This window comes from Thalassophryne amazonica, chromosome 3, assembly GCF_902500255.1.
Source record: "Thalassophryne amazonica chromosome 3, fThaAma1.1, whole genome shotgun sequence".
In the NCBI taxonomy this organism is placed as follows: Eukaryota; Metazoa; Chordata; class Actinopteri; order Batrachoidiformes; family Batrachoididae; genus Thalassophryne; species Thalassophryne amazonica.
In genome coordinates this window covers 66,892,741-66,915,357 of record NC_047105.1, presented here as the reverse complement: position 1 = coordinate 66,915,357, position 22,617 = coordinate 66,892,741, and the positions used below count along the sequence as shown (strand labels likewise).

The following is a 22,617-nucleotide window of genomic DNA, read 5'->3' as shown; positions in this document are numbered from 1 at the left end:
ATGAGCAATTAAATCTGTTTCCACAATTGGCAGGTATGTGTGTTATGTGCGATCTCAGCTTCTTAAAATAAAAGCATGCATATTTATAAAAGAACTTAATGAAGCCTGATCAACAAGTTCAACACTTATTTAAATAACAGAATGTGATGCATGTTTTCTTCATTTCAGGTGGCCAACCTGCTGCGCCTCTTCCAGATCCCTCAGATCAGCTATGCCTCCACCAGTGCCAAGCTCAGCGACAAGACTCGCTATGACTACTTCGCCCGCACCGTGCCCCCGGACTTCTACCAGGCCAAAGCCATGGCAGAGATCCTGCGTTATTTCAACTGGACATATGTGTCAACAGTGGCATCAGAAGGTGACTACGGTGAGACGGGCATCGATGCCTTCCAGCAGGAGGCTCGTGCCCGCCAGATCTGCATTGCGACTTCAGCAAAAGTGAGCCGATCCATGAGTCGCTGGAGCTATGAGAATGTCATCCATTCCCTGCAGCAGAAATCCAATGCCAAAGTGGTCATCCTGTTCACTCGCAGTGAAGACGCACGTGAGCTGCTGGTGGCAGCAAACCGCATGAATGTCACATTCACTTGGGTGGCTAGTGATGGCTGGGGTGCACAGGAGAGCGTGGTGAGGGGCAGTGAGGCTGTGGCCGACGGGGCGTTCACCATTGAACTGGCTTCCTACCAAATCCCTCAGTTCAATGACTATTTCACAGCGCTGCATCCATACAACAACACGAGGAACCCGTGGTTCAGAGAGTTTTGGGAAAACCAGTTCCAGTGCAGCCTTCATGAAGTGGGCTGTGGGAAGTATTCCCTGCGTGAGGTTCCATTCCAACCAGAATCCAAGATCATGTTTGTGGTGAATGCTGTCTATGCAATGGCTAATGCACTACATAACATGAGACAAGCCTTATGTCCCAATTCCACCAAGGTCTGTGATGCTCTTAAACCAGGCAATGGTAGAAAGTTTTACAGGGAATACATCCTCAAGGTCAAGTTTGATGGTGAGTAAAATGTTTATGACCAACCCTCATTACCCATGTTACTGTAAAGATATGATCTATGATTTAAATTAACTTCTTCTCCTCAGTATGACCAATGAAAAAAACATGACTAATTCACTGACCCAACTTTTGGGGAAAAAAAAGGAGTCGCTTCCCTCTGTTTGTGCACGCTTCCGTAGATGTTACGCCACATCTCTGGAATAGCTGCTCATACAAGTTTAATGTTGCTCTTGAATTACTTGCAAGATACAAGTTACTATAGGTCTGAAAACAGGTGTCCTGAACAGCACCTGCTCTGCATATTTTCATGTCTACTTATGGACTCAGATCTGATTATATTACTCTATTTTCCCAGCTCCTGATTGGCTGAGCACAATTGACTGAGGTAATTAACTCTTGGTGGAGAAGGTAGAGTTCACAAACATGCAGGGCAGGTTCATGCCTTAAAGGAACACTTTGGTCAATTTGTAATTTAGGGTGGATTGGTGAACCACAAAATGTTGCTGAGATCACAAAGGCATTGAAATAGCCGAGGCAAGGGAAAGCTCCAGGGATCTGCAGCATCAGAGCTGAATCTTTGTTTCAGCCTGGGTGATGGGTATCATCCCTGCCGACCGGAAGAGAGTACTTGTTATCCCAATCTAGAAACAAAGGTGTGATTGCACGGATTGTAACCAGGGGTATGACACTACTCTCTGTGCCAAGGAAGGTGCTTGCAAAGATTATTTTTAATAGGATTCAGGATTCAGCTACTTGCTGCTCAGTGACAGGAGCAGTCTGGCTTCACACTCAAGAAGTCAATTATTGATCACATTCTAGCTCTGTGAGTACTTACAGAACACAAACATTAATAATGTCAGTACGTCTTTGCAGCCGATGTTGATTTTCACAAAGCTTTTGAATCATTTAATTCGATTGTTCTCTCTGACACCCTGAGAATTTGTGGGATCCCCAGAAGTTGCTGGACACCATAAGCCACCTTGACACTTGCATAAATTGAATCCCCACAATGGTGCGCAATTCGTCATGCCAATGCAACCCGCTTTGTCCCATCGGATGCCGCGTTATATAAAATAAATATTTTGTAGAGGATTAATCATGTGCTCTCAGAACGTGTCTGATGAAACCATATCTAATTGCTCCCAGAATCACAGAGGAGTTATCTGCAGCTGCAGCTTTTCTGCCATGCTTCATGAGGGGCAGAAAGCATTTGGAATAGTCTAAAAAGTAATTATTTATAATATTTATATTGTAATGGCTTGGTAAAACAGTTGCATTTTCATTTCTTCTTATAAGTTAGATAATGCACCATAAAATTATGTTTATTATAGATGTCATAATCATTTAGATGTGCTGTGCTGTACTGTGGTGTGGCAGTGAGACCCACTGACTCACAGTGACACACAGTGTTGTCGAATAGATTGCACGTTCACATTTAGTTTACAAAATGAATGCGTGCCAGAGATTTTGAACATTTCAAAATTTTCTTTGCGCACTTGCATGCAGCCGCGCACAACTTACACTGTCTACACTTACACTGTCTGTGTGCAGCGGTTAAAGTGCAGCCTTAACAGACCGAGTCAATGCAGTTGTCAATGTTAAAGGACATGTTGTACGTTTTTTAATGTCCCAGTTAGCAACACAACATCAAAGTACTCATGACTGTAAGCCTCTCTGCACACATGCACTCATAATTGATTTTTTTTTATTGTTCTCCCTGAGGGAGTTAACAGGTGCATTTCTGGAAAACGTCTCACTCGGCAATTCTTGATGTGTGATGTACGTATTAGCAAAATAGAAATGCCTGATGACTGACAGACAGAGCGAAGTGAATGTGGTTATGTCCGATAACGAAGCGTCAGAGCTGTTACTTGAAAATGATGACTCGGATTTACAGAGGAAATGACATACTTTATCCCAGAACTTTTAACTTTTTCAGAGTCTGTCAGATTTTGGAACCTAAAGTGTCATGACGCTGCTGTTTGTGTGGCAAGATGCTGGTTTACTGCTGCCATGTATGTGGACTATTTCCACCACAGACTGCCTGGACACGCAGATGTAGGTCTAATATTGGAAATACTAAGAAGACACTATTATCAGGAGATAAATGGACTCTCTAACTAACATGCTACAATCTCGACAGAATTTGAGTTGAAGACAGAGCTGCGATCAGACATTATGCATTATGCTTATGATCAGAACCTGAGGAGAAGTGGACATGGACATTATTCTCTGGCCGGCTATCCATACCTGAGGACTAGTGGAACTTGAAAATTTTCTCTGGCTGTTGATCCGAGTGAGGACTAGTGGACCCTTTCCTTGGCTGGTAATCGCGCGCACGATCGCGATCACAATGCATGTGGGGGGTTTCTTTTTGTTGTGGACTTATTTGGAAATCTTTACACTGGGTGCGTGGAATTTTAAATTTTTTTTTTTTATCTTTTGCTTTGTGTTTCTTTCAATGGAGCTTCCAATGAAAGTAAAACATTTTTTTTACTTTGAGAGAGTCTGTGTGTGTGTGTGTGTGTGTGTGTGTGAGTGTGTGTGCGCGCAGCAACTGTTTTAACGTGCACCTCAACTGTTTACTGTGCTGTGATCACAGATCTGATCACATCTGTTCCATCATCCATATTCAGAAATGCAGAGTATTGGAAAGGACCCCAATTTATACAGACCTCTGGTTGAATTTGAACAAAATATCAGCAGTATTAAGATGTCAAATGTCAAAAAACTGTCAATCTCTATAAGGAACTCTTTAAAGAGAATTCATGTTGAATAATCCCTTAAAAAATGAAAACATGCGGTTAAAACAGTGCAGCCGTTTTAACCGCATTAAAGCGTTTTAACAGTTTATATATATATAGTAAGTCCCTTCGGCTGCTCCCTTATTTGCACTCGGGGTCGCCACAGCAAATCCAGGGTGGATCTGCATGTTGAATTGGCACAGGTTTTACGCCGGATGCCCTTCCTGACGCAACTCCACATTACATGGAGAAATGTGGCAAGGGTGGGATTTGAACCCGGAACCTTCTGCACTGAAACCAAGCGCATTAACCACTTGGCTACCATATATACACTCAACAAAAATATAAATGCAACACTTTTGGTTTTGCTCCCATTTTGTATGAGATGAACTCAAAGATCTAAAACTTTTTCCACATACACAATATCACCATTTCCCTCAAATATTGTTCACAAACCAGTCTAAATCTGTGCTCATGGTCAAAAATCAGCAGATTAGACACCATGATTAGTGCACAGGTGTGCCTTAGACTGCCCACAATGAAAGGCCACTCTGAAAGGTGCAGTTTTATGCCACAGATGTGGCAAGATTTGAGGGAGCGTGCAATTGGCATGCTGACAGCAGGAATGTCAACCAGAGCTGTTGCCCGTGTATTGAATGTTCACCATAAGCCGTCTCATCTGCTCATCTGCATGCTCGTCGTCCTCATCGGGGTCTCGACCTGACTCCAGTTCGTCGTCGTAACCGACTTGAGTAGGCAAATGCTCACATTCACTGGCGTTTGGCACGTTGGAGAGGTGTTCTCTTCACGGATGAATCCTGGCACGTTGGAGAGGTGTTCTCTTCACGGATGAATCCCGGTTCACACTGTTCAGGGCAGATGGCAGACAGCGTGTATGGTGTCGTGTGGGTGAGCGGTTTTCTGATGTCAATGTTGTGGATCGAGTGGCCCATGGTGGCGGTGGGGTTATGGTATGGGCAGGCATCTGTTATGGACGAAGAACACAGGTGCATTTTATTGGTGGCATTTTGAATGCACAGAGATACCGTGACGAGATCCTGAGGCCCATTGTTGTGCCATACATCCAAGAACATCACCTCATGTTGCAGCAGGATAATGCACGGCCCCATGTTGCAAGGATCTGTACACAATTCTTGGAAGCTGAAAATGTCCCAGTTCTTGCATGGCCGGCATACTCACCGGACATGTCACCCATTGAGCATGTTTGGGATGCTCTGGACCGGCGTATACGACAGCGTGTACCAGTTCCTGCCAATATCCAGCAACTTCGCACAGCCATTGAAGAGGAGTGGACCAACATTCCACAGGCCACAATTGACAACCTGATCAACTCTATGCGAAGGAGATGTGTTGCACTGCATGAGGCAAATGGTGGTCACACCAGATACTGACTGGTATCCCCCCCCCAATAAAACAAAACTGCACCTTTCAGAGTGGCCTTTTATTGTGGACAGTCTAAGGCACACTTGTGCACTAATCATGGTGTCTAATCAGCATCTTGATATGGCACACCTGTGAGGTGGGATGGATTATCTCAGCAAAGGAGAAGTGCTCACTATCACAGATTTAGACTGGTTTGTGAACAATATTTGAGGGAAATGGTGATATTGTGTATGTGGAAAAAGTTTTAGATCTTTGAGTTCATCTCATACAAAATGGGAGCAAAACCAAAAGTGTTGCATTTATATTTTTGTTGAGTGTATATATATAGATATATTTTATACAGTTATCACTTAAAAATGAGTCATCTTAACACAACATCACACTTGTGTAAACTTTGGAATTAATCTGTGCCTCGGTTTTTAACATTAACAGCTACATTCCACTGAAGCGCACATTGGGACGCTTCTAGTAGCAATGCTACTTGTTGGAAACACATGAGTACTCATGTATACTTTGTTTTTGGAAAGCTCCGTAGCTGTTTTTTGCAAATGCCATATACTTTGAAACTGGTCATGGAAGTGCACAAAGTAATCCCAGTGGATCAACGGATGGTCACTAACAGCCTAAATCTAAACTTTGATTTTGGTGCAACATGCCTTTTAAAGACATCTCACAGAGTGCTGAACTCTCTGAAATTCTGCGAGATTTGGGGGGATTTGAAACCTCAACAGGGCGAATGGACCAGTTTTCTGCCTGGGTGGTTATCATCTGGGACCCAAGGCACATTCATGGTGTTATTGATGCAACAGAATGGAGCATTGGCACACCTACCAGACTTGACATGACTGCCAGGGTGGTGGTGATTTATTTATTTATTTTTGGGAGGGGTGGGGGTTATGATTCCACCAGCAACTTTTAAAATGTCCTCACCCACCTCTGACGGAAACAGGAAAATTTGTCACAAGAGATATTTTAACTACATAAATAATTCTGGAAAATAATCTTGTACATAGCACTGACCAAGACAAAATATATGAGTAATGATGGGGGACGGTCACTGCATTCATTCCATAATAAGCTTGTGGAAGGAAAAAATTTTAATTGAATAAAAGTAATTGCACCCAAGCTTCACTGGCTGCATTTCTGTTCTTCTTTTTCTTTTTTCTCCTTCCATTTTCCATTTTTAATCTCATTAGCTGACTATTTATTCTTCCTTGAAATAGCACAGCAATGCAATCAATAACATTTAAATCAATTCATTCCCTTTTTATTCATTCAGACGAATATATACTGTAAAATGCTGTTTTATTTGATTGTATGCACAAAAAGTTGATCAAATGTATTTTTGAGATTAAACTGTTTATTTCCTATCATTTGGAAATATCAGCATGGATTGAACTTTTGTGGTAATGTAGTGTTACCTCCATGTCAGGCACAAAGACTTGCTGCAGCAGAGAAAACTGTGGTGTGTAAACCTGCATCAATGCAGACCAGGTCCTGGAGGAGTTACTTTTAGCAGTTACAAAACAAACCCAGTAATGCAGGCAGCAGCCAAACGGGAGCTGGGCGATTACACAAGTGATTTATTGTCCAAGATTTGTGAGATAAGTCCAACAAACAAAAAGGTGAGCACACGGTAAAACACAAGTCCAAAACAAACACACGACAGAGTCCACACAAGCAAATAACAACTACGGAGGTAACAGAGAAATAATCAAAACTAATAAACTGCTCAGTAAGATCACCAGTGTTAAATTAACACTGTCTGTGTTAGTTTTACACTGGTGAGTTTACTGTGTGGACACAACTACAACCAGGGCATAATAAAGACTGCCAAAGTATTTCCAACAAGGAAAGCAGGAGAAACTGAACAGAAGGAACTAACAACTAAACAGGGAAATAGATGCAGGCGTAAATACACAGAGGATAATGAACAAACAAGTGACAGGTGCACAGTGCGACAGTAGGGGAAGCTGGAACAAAAGACACACATGAATGTACAAACATACAGAAACTAATAAACAAAAAGTGACTCAAACTCAACCAAAACCCAGGGGCAAGTGGAACTCAAAAACAACAAGAAGAATCATACACAATGTAAACAAAACAACCAAATACCAAACCAAGAAAACCAAGGCAGAAAACTAACATGAAACTCACAAGTGAACAAAGTGCACATCAGGGAAACAAAACATGGTAAACCGAAGAACACACAATGAAGACATAATGACACAAACCACAGAGATGCAGACAGAGAACAGATCACGAGGACAATGACAAAAAAGACCACAGACACGGACAGGGGACAGACCCACCCACATGACAGGACAGACCACATCGATGACAAACACAGATGACTGACGAAGACAAACACAACAAATACAAACAAAAGGAGACAGACAGAAACTGATAACAAAAAAAATTGTGCAATGTTGAGAAATGTTGGTTTCTCAGAATGCAAAAGATGGAGAACCACACCTTACTTTTTCTGTATCAGGCTCAAAACTTCTCAATCGCCCCTTGTAGTTCAGCAGAATTGCTTCACTGAAGAAGGAAACTGAGCAGGGGATGTTTTTTCTCTGAACCTAAGGTGATGTAATGCAGTAGGGAAATGGTATTATACAGTGAGGAAAATAAATATTTGAACACCCTGCGATTTTGCAAGTTCTCCCACTTAGAAAGTCTGAAATTTTCATCTTAGGTGCATGTCCACTGTGAGAGACATAATCTAAAAAAAAAAAACATCCGGAAATCACAATGTATGATTTTTTAATAATTTATTTGTCTGTTACTGCTGCAAATAAGTATTTGATCACCTACCAAACAGCAAGAATTCTGGCTCTCACAGACCTATTAATTTTTCTTTAAGAAGCCCTCTTATTCTGCACTCTTTACCTGTATTAATTGCACCTGTTTGAACTTGTTACCTGTATAAAAGACACCTGTTCACACACTCAATCAATCACACTCCAACCTGTCCACCATAGCCAAGACCAAAGAGCTGTGTAAGGACACCAGGGACAAAACTGTAGACCTGCACAAGGCTGGGATGGACTACAGGACAACAGGCAAGCAGCTTGGTAGAAGACAATAACTGTTATTATTTATTAGAAAGTGGAAGAAACACAAGATGACTGTCAATCTCACTCGGTCTGGGATTCCTTGCAAGATCTCACTTTGTGGGGTAAGGATGATTCTGAGAAAGCACAGAACTACACAGGAGGACCTGGTCAATGACCTGAAGAGAGCTGGGACCACAGTCACAAAGATTACATTAGTAACACATGATGCTGTCATGGTTTAAAATCCTGCAGGGTAGCAAGGTCTCCCTGCTCAAGCCAGCACATGTCCAGGCCCGTTTGAAGTTCACCAGTGACCATCTGGATGATCCAGAGGAGCATGGGAGAAGGTCATGTGGTCAGATGAGACCAGAATAGAGCTTTTTGGAATCAGCTCCACTTACCATGTTTAGAGGATGAGAACAACCCCAAGAAAATCATCCCAACCGTGAAGCATGGGGGTGGAAACATCATACTCTGGGGGTGCTCTTCTGCAAAGAGGACAGGACCACTGCACCGTATTGAAGGGAGGATGGATGGGGTCAAGTATTGCAAGATTTTACGATACGATACGATACACTTTATTGTCCCCTCAGGGAAATTTGTCTTGGACTCATGCTAGGTGCCTTACAAGAAAAGAGAAAACAAACAATACAGATAAAAACACAACCACATCCATAACAAATTAACATGACAGGAGTCAGGAGAAACACCATAAATATTGCATAATTCCAATTTTAAACATTATTGTTTAACAATTTAATAGACATGGGGACGAATGAATTTTTAAATCTATTCAGTCTACTCCGAGGAACTCTGTACCTTCTCCCAGAAGGAAGGAGAGTGTACTCTGCGTGAAGAACATGAACTGAATCCATCAGTATCCTCTGAGCTGCTTTCAAAACAGACTCTTCATAGAGTGAACTGAGGGACTGATATTGTTTCTTTCCGATTATCTTCATTGCATCATCAATTTGTCTGTTAAGTTTCGTTTTAAATTGTACAGAAAGATTGCCGTACCAGGCAGTCATGCCATACCTAACTAGGCTCTCTAACACTGCCTGGTAAAACAACAACAGAATTTTCTGATTGACTCCATACAAACGAAGTCTACGAAGGAAATAAAGTCTTTGATGGAATCAGGAGCACAAACTGTCCACATGTGCAGTCCAGCTGAAGGTATTGTCTATGTGCAGCCCCAAGTACTTGTATGAGTTGACCTGGTCAATGGGAATACCATGTATGACCACAGGAGTATGGTCCCCAACAGTCCTTGGATCCAGAATCATTTCCTTGGTTTTATTGACATTTAAAACCAAGTGGTTGTCATCACACCACTGCACAAAGTGTTTCACTTCAAGGAAGTACTTTGTTGGACTTGAATCTTTGTGCAGTAGGCTCAAAATAGCTGTATCATCAGAAAATTTAAAAACAAAGTTATTGCAGTAGTTATTTGTACAGTTATTAGTATAAAGAGTGAAGAGAACAGGAGAACTGACACAGCCTTGTGGTACACCTGTATTTGATGATTTGAGTACCGAAAGAGCTTGATTAACTCTAACTTGTTGTAATCTATTAGTTAAAAAGGAATGATACCATCTGATTAAAAGTGGGTTAACATTCATTTCCTTTAACTTGGACAACAACAGGTATGGCTGTAATGTATTAAAGGCTGAGCTGAAATCAACCAATAAAATCTGTGCATAAGCAGTAGGATCTTCCAAGTGCTTAAGTGAAAAGTGGGTTAAGCTGTTAATGGCATCGTCAGTGCCTCTACTCTGCCTATAAGCAAATTGGAATGGATCAAGTACAGGGTTAACAACCGTCTTAAGGAAAAATAGCATAATCTTTTCAAAGCACTTGCTTACAACAGATGTTAAAGCTATTGGCCTATAGTCATTATTTCCAAGTGAGCACGATTTTTTGGCGATTGGAACAATAATGGATCTTTTCCAGAGGGTTGGTACAGTATGAAGGTCTACGGACTGCTGGAAGACAGGACACCAAGCAAGGGCCAGTTCTTCTGCACATGCTTTTATAAGCATTGCAGAGATGCCGTCTGGGCCGGTGGATTTTTTTGTAGACACCTTCTTAAAGATTGATTGAACTCTCCATGAGTCGATTACAATCCTAGTATTTTGATCAACAGGAAGATTTTCCAGAATATTCTTACAATCATCAGAAAAATCTTGTGTTTCAAACCTCAGAAAAAAATCATTTAACTCATTTGCTTTTCCTTGAACATCATTTGTTGCAAGTGTCTTTTTAGCTGGATTCGTGTTTGTTATTATCTTGATGTTATCCCACAGCCTTTTAATGTCTGATTCGCTAAAGTTCTTCTCAATAGTTTCCCTGTGTAATATCCTGGCCTTTTTCAGCAATGTATTAAGTTCTCTTTGTACCACTTTCACACTCATTCTGTCTTTGTTCTTAAATGCTATTTTTTTCCTATTAATACACTCTTTCACCTGTTTAGTTATATACGGCTTATTATTTGGGTACACTGTAACTTCTTTCTTACTCATAACACTGTCTACACAAAATTTAATGTAATCTGTTATTGCTTCAGTGGCTTCATTTATTTCCATTTCATGAAATATTTCCCAATTAGTGCAGAGAAAGGATCCTTTAAGTTTCTCCATATTGTCTTTGTCCCATAAAATCACTGTCTTTGTTTGTGGCTTACTTCTTTTAAGAGCAGTCTTATAAAGCGGGATCAACTGGACAATATTATGATCCGAATTTGAAAGTGGAGGCTTTGATTTGGCAGTGTAAGCATTTTTCACACTGCCATAGCATTTATCCAACACTTTGTTTCCACGCGTTTCGCATTTTACATATTGTTGAAAACCAGGAAGAGATAATTCTAATTTACAATGATTAAAATCACCCAAGACAAACACTGGGGCCGCCGGTGTACGTTGCAACTGTTTATGAATGCATTCAGCTATAAGGCTTGCTGCTCTTACTGCATTCCCACTAGGTGGAACATAAACAACACAAATGATTATATTCCCAAACTCCCTCGGGAGATAGAAAGGCCTCAGTGACAGACACAATAATTCTACATCCGATGTACACGTAGTCTCCCTCACGGTATAGTGCCTGCACCAGCTGTCATTCACAAACAGGCAAACCCCGCCCCCTCTGCTCTTTCCTGACAACTCGGATCTGTCCCCTCGGATAAGAGAGAATCCCTCAAGTTCAACAAGAGAGTCAGGAATATCTTGATGAAGCCAGGTCTCAGAAAAGACCAACATACCAGCTTCCCGGTATTCCCAGCAAACTTTGGCGTCTATACGGAGCTCCTCGATCTTGTTTTTTTAATGATCTTACGTTGCCAAACAATATGCCAGGTAATGGAGGTCTGGTTCCTCTCCGCCGGAGACGCTGACGTATTCCCCCTCGTCTGCCTCTCTTTCGCTGTCTGCCAGTTATCGGTTGTACTTTCACAATATCAAGGAAATCCGCTGGTGCTGTTATTTCCCGGGGACGGAGGGCCAGCAATGCGTCTTTGGAATACCGCAGCGGTAACGGATCCATGACTTCGCCGTGGAGCATTGTTTGGCATACCGCCACCCCCAGCCAAAAAACGACGGACAACAAAAGTTTGTATGCAAAATTCATGATAGTGCTTCTTCAAGCGTTCCTGACATCCCGCACACTCGCGTGCTAATAAAACAGAAACATGTTAAAAGGCATAAAATAAGTTAAAAAGGCATAAAAAAAGGCATCCAAACCAGCATGAGCCCGGGTCGCCAGCCGTGCAGCGTCACCGGAAGGCAAACAACCTCCTTCCCTCAGTAAGAGCATTGAAGATGGGTCATGGCTGTGTCTTCCAGCATGACAATGACCCCAAACACACAGCCAGGGCAACTAAGGAGGGGCTCCGTAAGAAGCATTTCAAGGTCCTGGAGTGGCCTGGCCAGTCTCCAGACCTGAACTCAATAGAAAATCTTCGGAGGGAACTGAAACTCCAAACCTGAAAGATCTAGAGAAGATCTGTGTAGAGGAGTGGACCAAAATCCCTGCTGCAGTGTGTGCAAACCTGATGAACCTCTACAGGAAATGTTTGACCTCTGTAATTGCAAACAAAGGCTACTGTACCAAAAATTAACATTGATTTTCACAGGTGTTGAAAAAAAATCATACATTGTGATTTCCGGATTTTTTTTTTTTTTTTTTTTTTTAGATTATGTCTCTCACAGTGGACATGCAGCTAAGATGAAAATTTCAGACCCCTCCATGATTTCTAAGTGGGAGAACTTGCAAAATCGCAGGGTGTTCAAATACTTATTTTCCTCACTGTACATAATTTGACATTGAAATTAAAACTACAGCTTTCAACACAGTAAGTTATGCACAAACAGGAATACAGCCTCATACAGCCAACCCAATCTCATGCCATTTTGTGATGGCATCACGAAAGGAACATGAAATTCAGGGTGAAATGGGGGGGGGGGGGGTCTGGGGGGTTATGGTTAGGGTTAAGGGTAGGGATAGGGTTAGAAATAGTAAAATAAAAACCATTTCACAAAAATGTGGCTCATTTCGTAAGGGGAGCATAAAAAAACGTGATCAGTAGGTCTAAATCTTATGTATCAAATGTCACTTAATCCTGAGAAACTACCATATTTCTTTAGATTTGTTCTACAGAAGCACATTAGGAATTACTGTAAATTGTTAATATTGGGGAAGAGTAATTCTTAGTGTTTAAACACTACGTATGATTGGTAATGAGATCTGTAACGGGTTACTTTGCAAAGATAAAAACTTTATTAATGAAGGTTTCTATTTTCTTGCATCTTGAATAAGACCAACAAAGGCCTTCTGCAGAGTAGACGCTCACATAAGCATCACTCCTGTGCTTCCTGGGGGAGGCTATTTGTCTTATGGTGTTCTACACAAAGCTGCAACACAAAACGCGTTGTGTTTTTTGGCATCAACACATCTATTCACTTGAGATGACAGGTGTACACAATTCAAATGACCTTGTAAATGAGCTTTGTTGTCTAATTCTTTATGTAAATTCTGACATTTTCATTGAGGACTAGTGTGATCTTGTCAAGTTGTTACTTTTTACTTACTACGTAGGGACATGAAATTTATCCTTATTGAGTCAGTGCCTGCTGGTACACATGGAGAAAATGCACAAAAGCATGCACAAGTCTCTAAAATGTAACAGCTAAAGAAATTGCTTTTAAATTCCTTAACCACAATGAATTATGATGCTGTATATACTTTGGACTGTACAGGCTTCACAGTTAAACAATATGTCCCTTATTCTTCAAGTTACAACACAGTACTCTGCTTTGTACTGACTCAGATAAAGTTAATATTAACATATGTAAATCATCTTATACAACTGATGAATAAAAACATTGAGCAAATCTGCTGATTGTTAAACAGGAAACATTTTCAGTTTGAGAATTCATAGACGCTGTTTTATCTTCTTACGTAGCTATGTACAAGCCGTGAGAAGAGTCAGTTGATACTGCTCCGATCAACCATTTCGCAATTTACTGTTAAAAAAAAAGTTCTGAAGTCATGCAGTATGTAACTGTGTGAACCTGTTTGTTCATAGTTGTAATTTTATGAAACATACGTAGCTGTTATATTTCAAATGCAAGGGTACGACCATGAGCTTAAGCTTGAATAATATAAAAAGCATACCTTTTGTTTACAGTGAAGCAGGGGTGGTGGCCAAGTGGTTAATGCGCTTGGTTTCAGTGCAGAAGATTCCGGGTTCAAATCCCACCCCTGCCACATTTCTCCATGTAATGTGGAGTTGCATCAGGAAGGGCATCAGGCGTAAAACCTGTGCCAATTCAACATGCAGATCCACCTCGGATTTGCTGTGGCGACCCCGAGTGCAAACAAGGGAGCAGCCGAAGGGACTTACTTTTTACCTTTTGTTTGCAGTGAGTGACCATTTAGTCAGAAAAAGTTGGTTAAAAACAGGAGTATGACATTGAGCTGACAGCAAATAGTGTTGTAATATATCTTAAGATGCATAAGTGTGACTAAAATAAAAAGCATAACTTAATGTTTTTGAAAAGAGAGTAATATCTTGTTTACTGTTACCTTTCAGCTAGAAACAGAAGTAACAACAGAAGTATGACCTTGAAGTTAATCATGTTCAGATTTACCCAAATGTGCTTAAGCGTGAATTACAGTATATTGAGAAATATAGCTTGTTCTTTCTTTCTTTCTTTCTTTCTTTCTTTTAAATAGAGGGCAGTATTTGCTGTGAGCACTGAAGCAGAAAAAGTGCATCAAAAACAGGAGTAGGACCTTGAGCTTCAACAGAATTCTAATTTACTTAAGAAGATGCTTAAGTGTGAATGATGATGGCTTAATTTTTTTTTTAAATAGACAGCAGTTTTACTGTTTGCTTTGACCTTTTATAGATAAATTTCTGAACAGGAGTATGACCTTCATTGTAAACAGAATCTTATGATTAAGTGCAACTGATATGATGGAGAGTTAGTATCAATGTTTACTGTGACCTCTAAGCCAGAAAAAAGGTCAAAACACAAGTGTGATCTTGACCTTGATGGATAAGGAATAAGAAAAATGAAGATTGATTTTTCATTTTCTTTTTTTTTTTTTAAATAGAGAGCAGTAACATTGTTTCATGTGACCATGCTGCCACAAGAATGAACATACAGGACAGTGAATGATAGATTTCTATATGGGCACTGCATTATATGGAAATTACCCACCACCAAGCCATAATAACAATAATGATAGAGATGTTTGATAAAATTTTGATCATGTCGGCTGAGTGTCACCATGATTGCATTTGGCAAACATCAACAATTTTATAGTGTACTATCTTTGTGAAATTCATGTAGGGAATAACTTTCTATCGTGCACACAGATTCAAACTATTGGAGTCAGGCATCTACAGTATCACGTAATTATCATCTAATGTCATGAGGTGGTCACTCATTGGTCTGTACTGTGAGACTAATATGTAAATAACCAAAGAGATAAACTGTGCAACAAGTTAATTATGTTTTGTAAAAATTTTATCCCATAAATCCAAGTCCACATTAATGGTACTGAAATGACTCCAATGTACAAATGCTGATATTGATACCATTTTTTTTTTTTACAGGTTGATTTCACTATACCCTTTTATACTTGATCGTTGCTAATGGCTTTTTAATTTTCTTCTTGCCTTCAGCACCCTTTCGTCCACCAGACACAGAGAATGTAGTCCGCTTTGATGCCTTTGGAGACAGCTTTGGTCGTTATAATATTTTTCACTACCACAAAGAAGGTGGACATTATGTCTACAGGAAGGTTGGCTACTGGGCTCAGAGCCTGATGCTGAACACAAGTCTGATCCCCTGGCCTGGACAAGCTGCGCCCACCTCCCAGTGTAGTGACCCCTGTAGGAAGAATGAGGTGAAGAGCATGCAGCCTGGAGATGTGTGCTGTTGGATCTGTATCCCCTGTCAGTCCTACCAGTACTTACATGATGAGTTCACTTGTGCTGACTGCAGCTTTGGCCAGTGGCCCCTGGCTAACCTGACAGGCTGCTACGACCTTCCTGAGGAATACATCCACTGGGAGGATGCCTGGGCTATTGGCCCTGTCACCATTTCTTGCCTTGGGATGATGTGTACCCTCTTTGTAATTGGCCTCTTCCTTAAACACAATGAGACACCCGTGGTGAAGGCTAGTGGGCGTGAGCTCTCCTACATTCTTCTTCTAGGAGTGCTGATGTGTTACAGCATGACCTTCATCTACATCGCCAAGCCATCTATGGCGGTTTGTACCCTACGCAGGCTAGGCTTAGGCACCTCCTTCGCCGTGTGCTACTCCGCTCTCCTAACCAAGACCAATCGCATCGCTCGGATCTTTAGCGGAGTAAAAGATGGAGCACAGCGGCCTCGATTCATCAGCCCAGCCTCCCAGGTTGCCATCAGCGGCGCACTGATCTCATGCCAGCTGGTAGTGGTGGTGGTCTGGATGTTGGTTGAAGCTCCAGGAGTGAGAAAAGAAGTCAGCCCAGAGAGGAGAGATGTGGTCACTCTGAAGTGTAACAGCAAGGACTCCAGCATGCTCATGTCTCTCACGTACAACTGCATCCTCATCATCCTCTGCACGGTCTACGCATTCAAGACCCGCAAGTGCCCTGAGAACTTCAACGAGGCAAAGTTCATTGGGTTCACCATGTACACAACCTGTATCATCTGGCTGGCATTCCAGCCCATTTTCTATGTAACCGCCAGTGATTACAGGGTGAGTTACTCTGAATCTGTGCACATAGTCTTTTCAAGATAACAATACGAGGTCTGTCAATAAAGTAACGGTCCTTTTTATTTTTTTCAAAAACTACATGGATTTCATTCATACGTTTTTACGTCAGACATGCTTGAACCCTCACGCGTCATGACTGATTCGCTTTGGAAGTGAGACAAAGGAACACCTCTGTTTCGGCACGTCAGAGGACAAGTTTGGACATATCCAGCTCTCCACAATTTCACTGATACTTACTGGACTGGTAAGCATTGAAAGCCGAGATAGACATGTCCAAACTTGTCCTCTGACATGCCGGAGGTGTTCCTTTGTCTCGCTTCCAAAGCGACTTGGTCGTGACGTGCGAAGCCTCCGCACGGCTTTCCATGACAAAATCTCTTGTTAAAAGTGAAATCTGCCGGAAAATGGCTGATGTCCACCTCTTGTGATAACCAGAGAAAGAGCACACGACGGTCTCGTATCCACAGAGCCATCTGTTTAGAAATGGTCCGGTGGCTTGTGCCGCGTTGTCGCAGCTCGGAGCGCAGCGCGCCGAGCGTCCTTAAAGGGGTCCTTAAAGCTGTACTAACAGACCTTATTCTCTGTGAAGCCCGTAAAATTTTCACCGAAAGCCAGATAAATTTTTTGAATGGTTTCCAGGTGCCAGTCTCTAACAGCTTCTGAAAAAATTCTGATGGAAAAAAAGTCCTTTTCATTCCGCCATTTCTAGACAATGAAAATCCGACGAGGGGGCGGGACCACTCCTTCCAAAGGCGTGCTCACAGGCGAATGACGTCACCGACAGGCGTGGAAAAACTCATGCATGCGCAGGAGGGTTCAAGCATGTCTGACGTAAAAACATATGAATGAAATCCATATAGTTTTTGAAAAAAATAAAAAGGACCGTTACTTTATTGACAGACCTCGTATGCTGTAGCCACTTCATCTTTTCAATGTAATAAGTATAATATTTATGGCTTATGTGATATTAGGTTCTTTTTCTGAGCAGAGTAGACTCATAACATATTGTGCAAGCCATAATTTATTGTCAGATTCTTACATACAGTTGAGGTCAGCCCTTTATAGCCACTCATCATGTTATGAATGTCATGGTAATTTTGAGCTTTTAATGATGTCTTTGAACTGTTCTGTTGGCAAGGTGGAATCAGCATACATATACATCATTAACAGCATACATCATTAATGACTTTAAAAAATAACAACCAAGAACTGGGTGCACAAGTCTGAATTTATTTTTTGATCTCCTCTAAACTACACAGAGTCAAAATCACACATACAGGCTCAAATATATACATGCACCCCCACTAATTTCGTTAAATGTCCCTTAGCAAGCTGCTAAGAGACATTTCTTTTAAAAGACCCATGTCTTTTAAAACTTTCCTTTTTGCTAAAGCTTATAGTTAGGGCTGGATCAGGTGACCCTGAACCATCCCTTAGTTATGCTGCTATAGACGTAGACTGCTGGGGGGTTCCCATGATGCACTGTTTCTTTCTCTTTTTGCTCTGTATGCACCACTCTGGATTTAATCATTAGTGATCGATCTCTGCTCCCCTCCACAGCATGTCTTTTTCCTGGTTCTCTCCCTCAGCCCCAACCAGTCCCAGCAGAAGACTGCCCCTCCCTGAGCCTGGTTCTGCTGGAGGTTTCTTCCTGTTAAAAGGCAGTTTTTCCTTCCCACTGTAGCCAAGTGCTTGCTCACAGGGGGTCGTTTTGACCGTTGGGGTTTTACATAATTATTGTATGGCCTTGCCTTACAATATAAAGCGCCTTGGGGCAACTGTTTGTTGTGATTTGGCGCTATATAAAAAATTGATTGATTGATTGATTTCCTTGGCAGAATTGGTAGAGTTCATTTAAATTGTTTGATTTTGTGGCACGGATCCGTCTGTTAAACGTAGTCCAAAGATTTTCAAAAGGGTTGAGGTGGGGGCTTTGGGAAGGCCATTCCAGAAGCTTAATATTAGTCTGCTTTATCCAACCCACAATCAGTCTAATGTGTATTTGGGATCATTGTCCTGTTAGAACACCCATTTGTGGCCACGGTTCAACTGTCTAGCTTTTTATTTTGAGGTGACGTTGAAAAATCTGGAGCCAGCGCTTCTTTATTCTTTATTATTTCATCCATTTTGTACAATGCACCAGTATCACTGGCAGCAAAACAGCTCCAGAGCATGATGCTACCACAACCATGCTTGACAATTGGTACAGTGTTCTTAGGTTTTGCTTTTACTCTTCCAAACATACTTATTGTCATTGTGGCCAATTAGCTCAATCTTTGCCTCATCTGACCAAAAAAACTTTTTCCAGAAGGTATTTGCCTTGTCCACATGGGCAGCTGTAAAGGTGCCAATTTTGGAGAAAGGGCTACTTTCTTGGTCAGAACCTTCTCAGTCCATGGCGATTTAAAACTCACTGTGGACAGTGACTCTGGTGTTCCAGCAATTCCCAGTTCATGGCAGGTCTGAGCCTTGGTGGTTACTGGGTTGTTCCTGAACACCCTAACCAGTTGTTGATCTTGGAATCTGCAGAGGTTTAGCAATGACTCCAAAAAACCTTCCAGACTTGTGTAAATCTACATTTCTCCTTCTGAGCTCTTCACTGAGTTCCTTGGACTTGCCCATTGTTCTGATTATTGGTCAGTCCAATGAGTGCTGTCAAACACATCCTTTTATGTTGCCAAAGAAACTACTAGTTGTAATCAATCACAGTCACTAACAAGGAATTAATTGGCCTTGGCCTTGTCATGTTAAAAGACTGTGTAGAATCTTCAGCACCACTTATTAAAAGATTTCAGTGAATGTATCTATATATAATTTTGACGGTGTGTGGATTAGAGGAGATCTAGAATAAATTCAAACTTGTGCACTTAATTCTTGTTTTTAAAGTCATTAATGATGTATGAAGTTCAAAGACATCATTGAAAGCCCAAAATTACCAGGAAATGCCTGCTCATGATGGGTGTATGTAAACGTCTGACCACAACTGTATAATCTTTGACTGTCTGGCCATGAAGTCAGGGTGAGGAGAACTACTCCAAAGTCATTTAACATCAAGAAAGACATTTTAATTTCCACTTCCACTGATAATTGTAATCTAGAGTCTAATCCCTCAGTGTGAAAACATTTCAGGAGTTTTGGTCCAACAAATTCCACTGTCTGCAAAGATTCTATCTGCTGATGTGTGCAACTGACATTAAAGACCTCCGAAAATGATTCATTTGAGCTACAGACAAGCTTGTCCCTGAAGAAACAGAAAACATCAGAAACAGGTGATTGTTTCCGTGTATTCTGCACTCTACCCAAAAGCAGGAAGCTGTATAGAACAGAAAGGAATTCAGAGAAGAGTGCGGCTTGAGTCACGGGCTTTTGTCCCTCATGGGATATGAACAGAGCATAGCAAGAGAGCCAGAATGGAGAAATAGTCAGAGAAATCCCCCTGATACTGCTGCCTCTGCAGAAACATGGAGGAGGCAGACCAGGAAGGCTGAAAGGGAACTGAATGTCCATGTGTGTGGCTGTGTGGAATGGAGTGTGAAAGACTCGGATGCTGAGTCCCAGCTGTGTCCTCTGTCCTGAGACTCCAGTGAGGCTCAGAGGAACCTTTACTGCAGCCCCTCCAGGCAAACTGAGCAAATGACAGCCATCGTGGGCTTGTCAGATCAACACAAAACTCCTGTTTGACCAATGAATAATTACTGATGTGACCGAGGTGGTGCAGCATCTCTAGTTTTTCATGGGCAGGGATGTATTACCAGTGTTCTTCCAGTTTTACATCATTCACAAACTGTCGTCACAGCAGAGGCATATCATCGGTTGAATAAGAAATACAGATTAATTCATTAAATATTAAAACAAACTAAATGCAATCTTCTGAGGCATGAAAAGGACATTTGATTATGGGATGAAATATTGCAGATATTCTCAGCACCAGGAGGGCATTGGTCATCTCATCTCGGCAGCAAACTCATCAGCTGCAGTGTCGCTGAAGATTACTGATTATTAGCAATCAAAACAGCTTGACTATTTTATGAAATTGGATTATGTGTCATTGCTACTATTATAACCACAACCACAAACTATTGTGCAGAGGATTGCACTGAGTTAGCTCCAAAATATATAGCACTACACATCACAAGATCATTAGGCAGCATGGTGGATTGGTGGTTAGCACTGTTGCCTCACGGCAAGAAGGTCATGAGTTCGAGTCCCACCTGTGGCCTTTCTGTGTGGAGTTTGCATTTTCTCCCTGTCTTTGCATGGGTTTGCTCCGACTTCCTCCCACATTTAAAAAACATGCAGGTTAGGTGAATTGGAAACTTTAATTTTCCAGGTCTCCCTTGCAAAAGAGGTCTTGATCTCAATGGGAGTAACCTGGTTAAATTAAATTTTGTGAAGAGACTGTTCGTATCTAGTATTTTCTAATGTTACACTTAAGATTATTGTTTTCATAATTGTTCTGTTCTATTCTCTTTTCATAACACTTTGATTGGATAGAATTTTCTAAAATTGCGTATGACTAATTCATTTGATAGCTGCCAGTTAGGGAATAACCCTGTTGTGTCTGATGATTTATGGACGTTCATGCGCAAACTGAAGTAAAACGGATATTTGCGACCATAATCCAGCATGAACATCCTCAAATGATCAGGCACAAGGGGGTTATTCCCATTGTAATCCAATTCCATCATTTGCACAGTTTATTTTTCTGTAGGTAATTTGATCGGTGAGGCTTACTATCCAGGCAGCGTCACTCCAACAGGGGTCAGGGCGTGGAGTAATCTATCAAATGTGAAACTGTAAATCTGTATCAGAATCCACATCAATACTTTTGTATGGTAGCTTAAAATAACCCATTTCTGCATTGTCTCACTCTGAGCTGACACCGCCATTATTGACATCTGCGTAGCAGCGTGCGTGGCCAGGGTGCGGAGTAATACATGAAATGTGAAACGGTTGAATATTTTGCAACCTTACACCCGATATTATACGGTCTGAAATCTCACATGACTAACCAATCAGATTTGAGGAAAAAATGTAATTGAATTAGGATTTAGGTTTTACTTCTACCAGATTGGACGTAATTCTGAAAGTTAGGTCTGTTTCACAGCTTTTATTCATCTTATTTTAGATATTTATTTATTTAGCTGTAAATGCTTGACTACAATGAGAAATTATCCTCAAACAAAACACACCTGTTTAAATGTGCTATGACTTGTAAAATCTAGACAAATCAGACTGTGTTCTCCATCATTGACCCTGTGATGGTCCAAAGTCTTGGGTTGTAGCGGGTTCATCCACTGTAGCTTTTCAATAAAAGTACAGTATAGCACGAGGCACAATAATCAGAAGATGAGAGGCTCTCTGGAGAAATAAAGCTACTAGAACACAGTGACTCTTGTTTATATTTGAAGCAGTATTGCTGTGTATCTGCAATAAAGTAATTCTTTCACAGATGAAAACAGGAAAAGCAATCGTGACCAGTTGCAGCCGTGCTGAACATGCTGTTCTCTGCCTTCAAACAGCAGATATCTGGATAAGATATACTGTAAAAGCAGATTCCTTGTCCTGTGCTCTTCCTAAGTAACATCTTGTGAATTATTAAAATGCCGTTTAAGAGGTCCTGGTTATGCAGTACAGCCCCAGCTTTTATTCAGAAGTGTTTTTGAAGTGAGAAGGTATTATGTGCACTTTGGCATTATTCAGGTTATTAAAGGTTAATTTTCTTCAACACTCGAGGTTCAGTGCCAGGATAAAATGACTCACCTCCAGATGATGCATGCATTCCAGGCTAAAACTCAAAGACACCACTGTCTGTTGCTAGAAGGTCTTGTTTACTCACTGCACAGCACCACCTGCTGGCCACCATGACACTTGCTAACTGGCTCATTAATGTTATTGAATGGGGCAATTAGAAACACTCTCGGTAAAGTGTTGTTGCCACTTTCTTGTCGCCAATGAATCGACAAAAAGATCATTAGAAGTGAAGCACGGGCAGTATCGCTGGGAAGGTACAGTTGTGTTCAAATGTTTACATACCCTTTCTGGCCATTTTTCAGAAAATATAAGTGATAACACAAAAACTTTTTTTTCACTCATGGTTAGTGGTTGGGTGAAGCCATTTATTGTCAAA

The 22,617-nt window shown here is 41.2% G+C and overlaps 1 protein-coding gene across 1 annotated transcript in view; it reads left to right on the top strand.

Moving 5' to 3' along the window:
• Positions 1-22,617, top strand: part of grm2a (glutamate receptor, metabotropic 2a) — a 171,886-nt gene that overhangs the window by 136,077 nt on the left and 13,192 nt on the right. The window contains exons 3-4 of the mRNA XM_034166618.1: positions 169-1,006; positions 15,406-16,469. Coding sequence (XP_034022509.1) covers positions 169-1,006; positions 15,406-16,469 — 1,902 coding nt within the window. The remainder of the gene's footprint in view (positions 1-168; positions 1,007-15,405; positions 16,470-22,617) is intronic.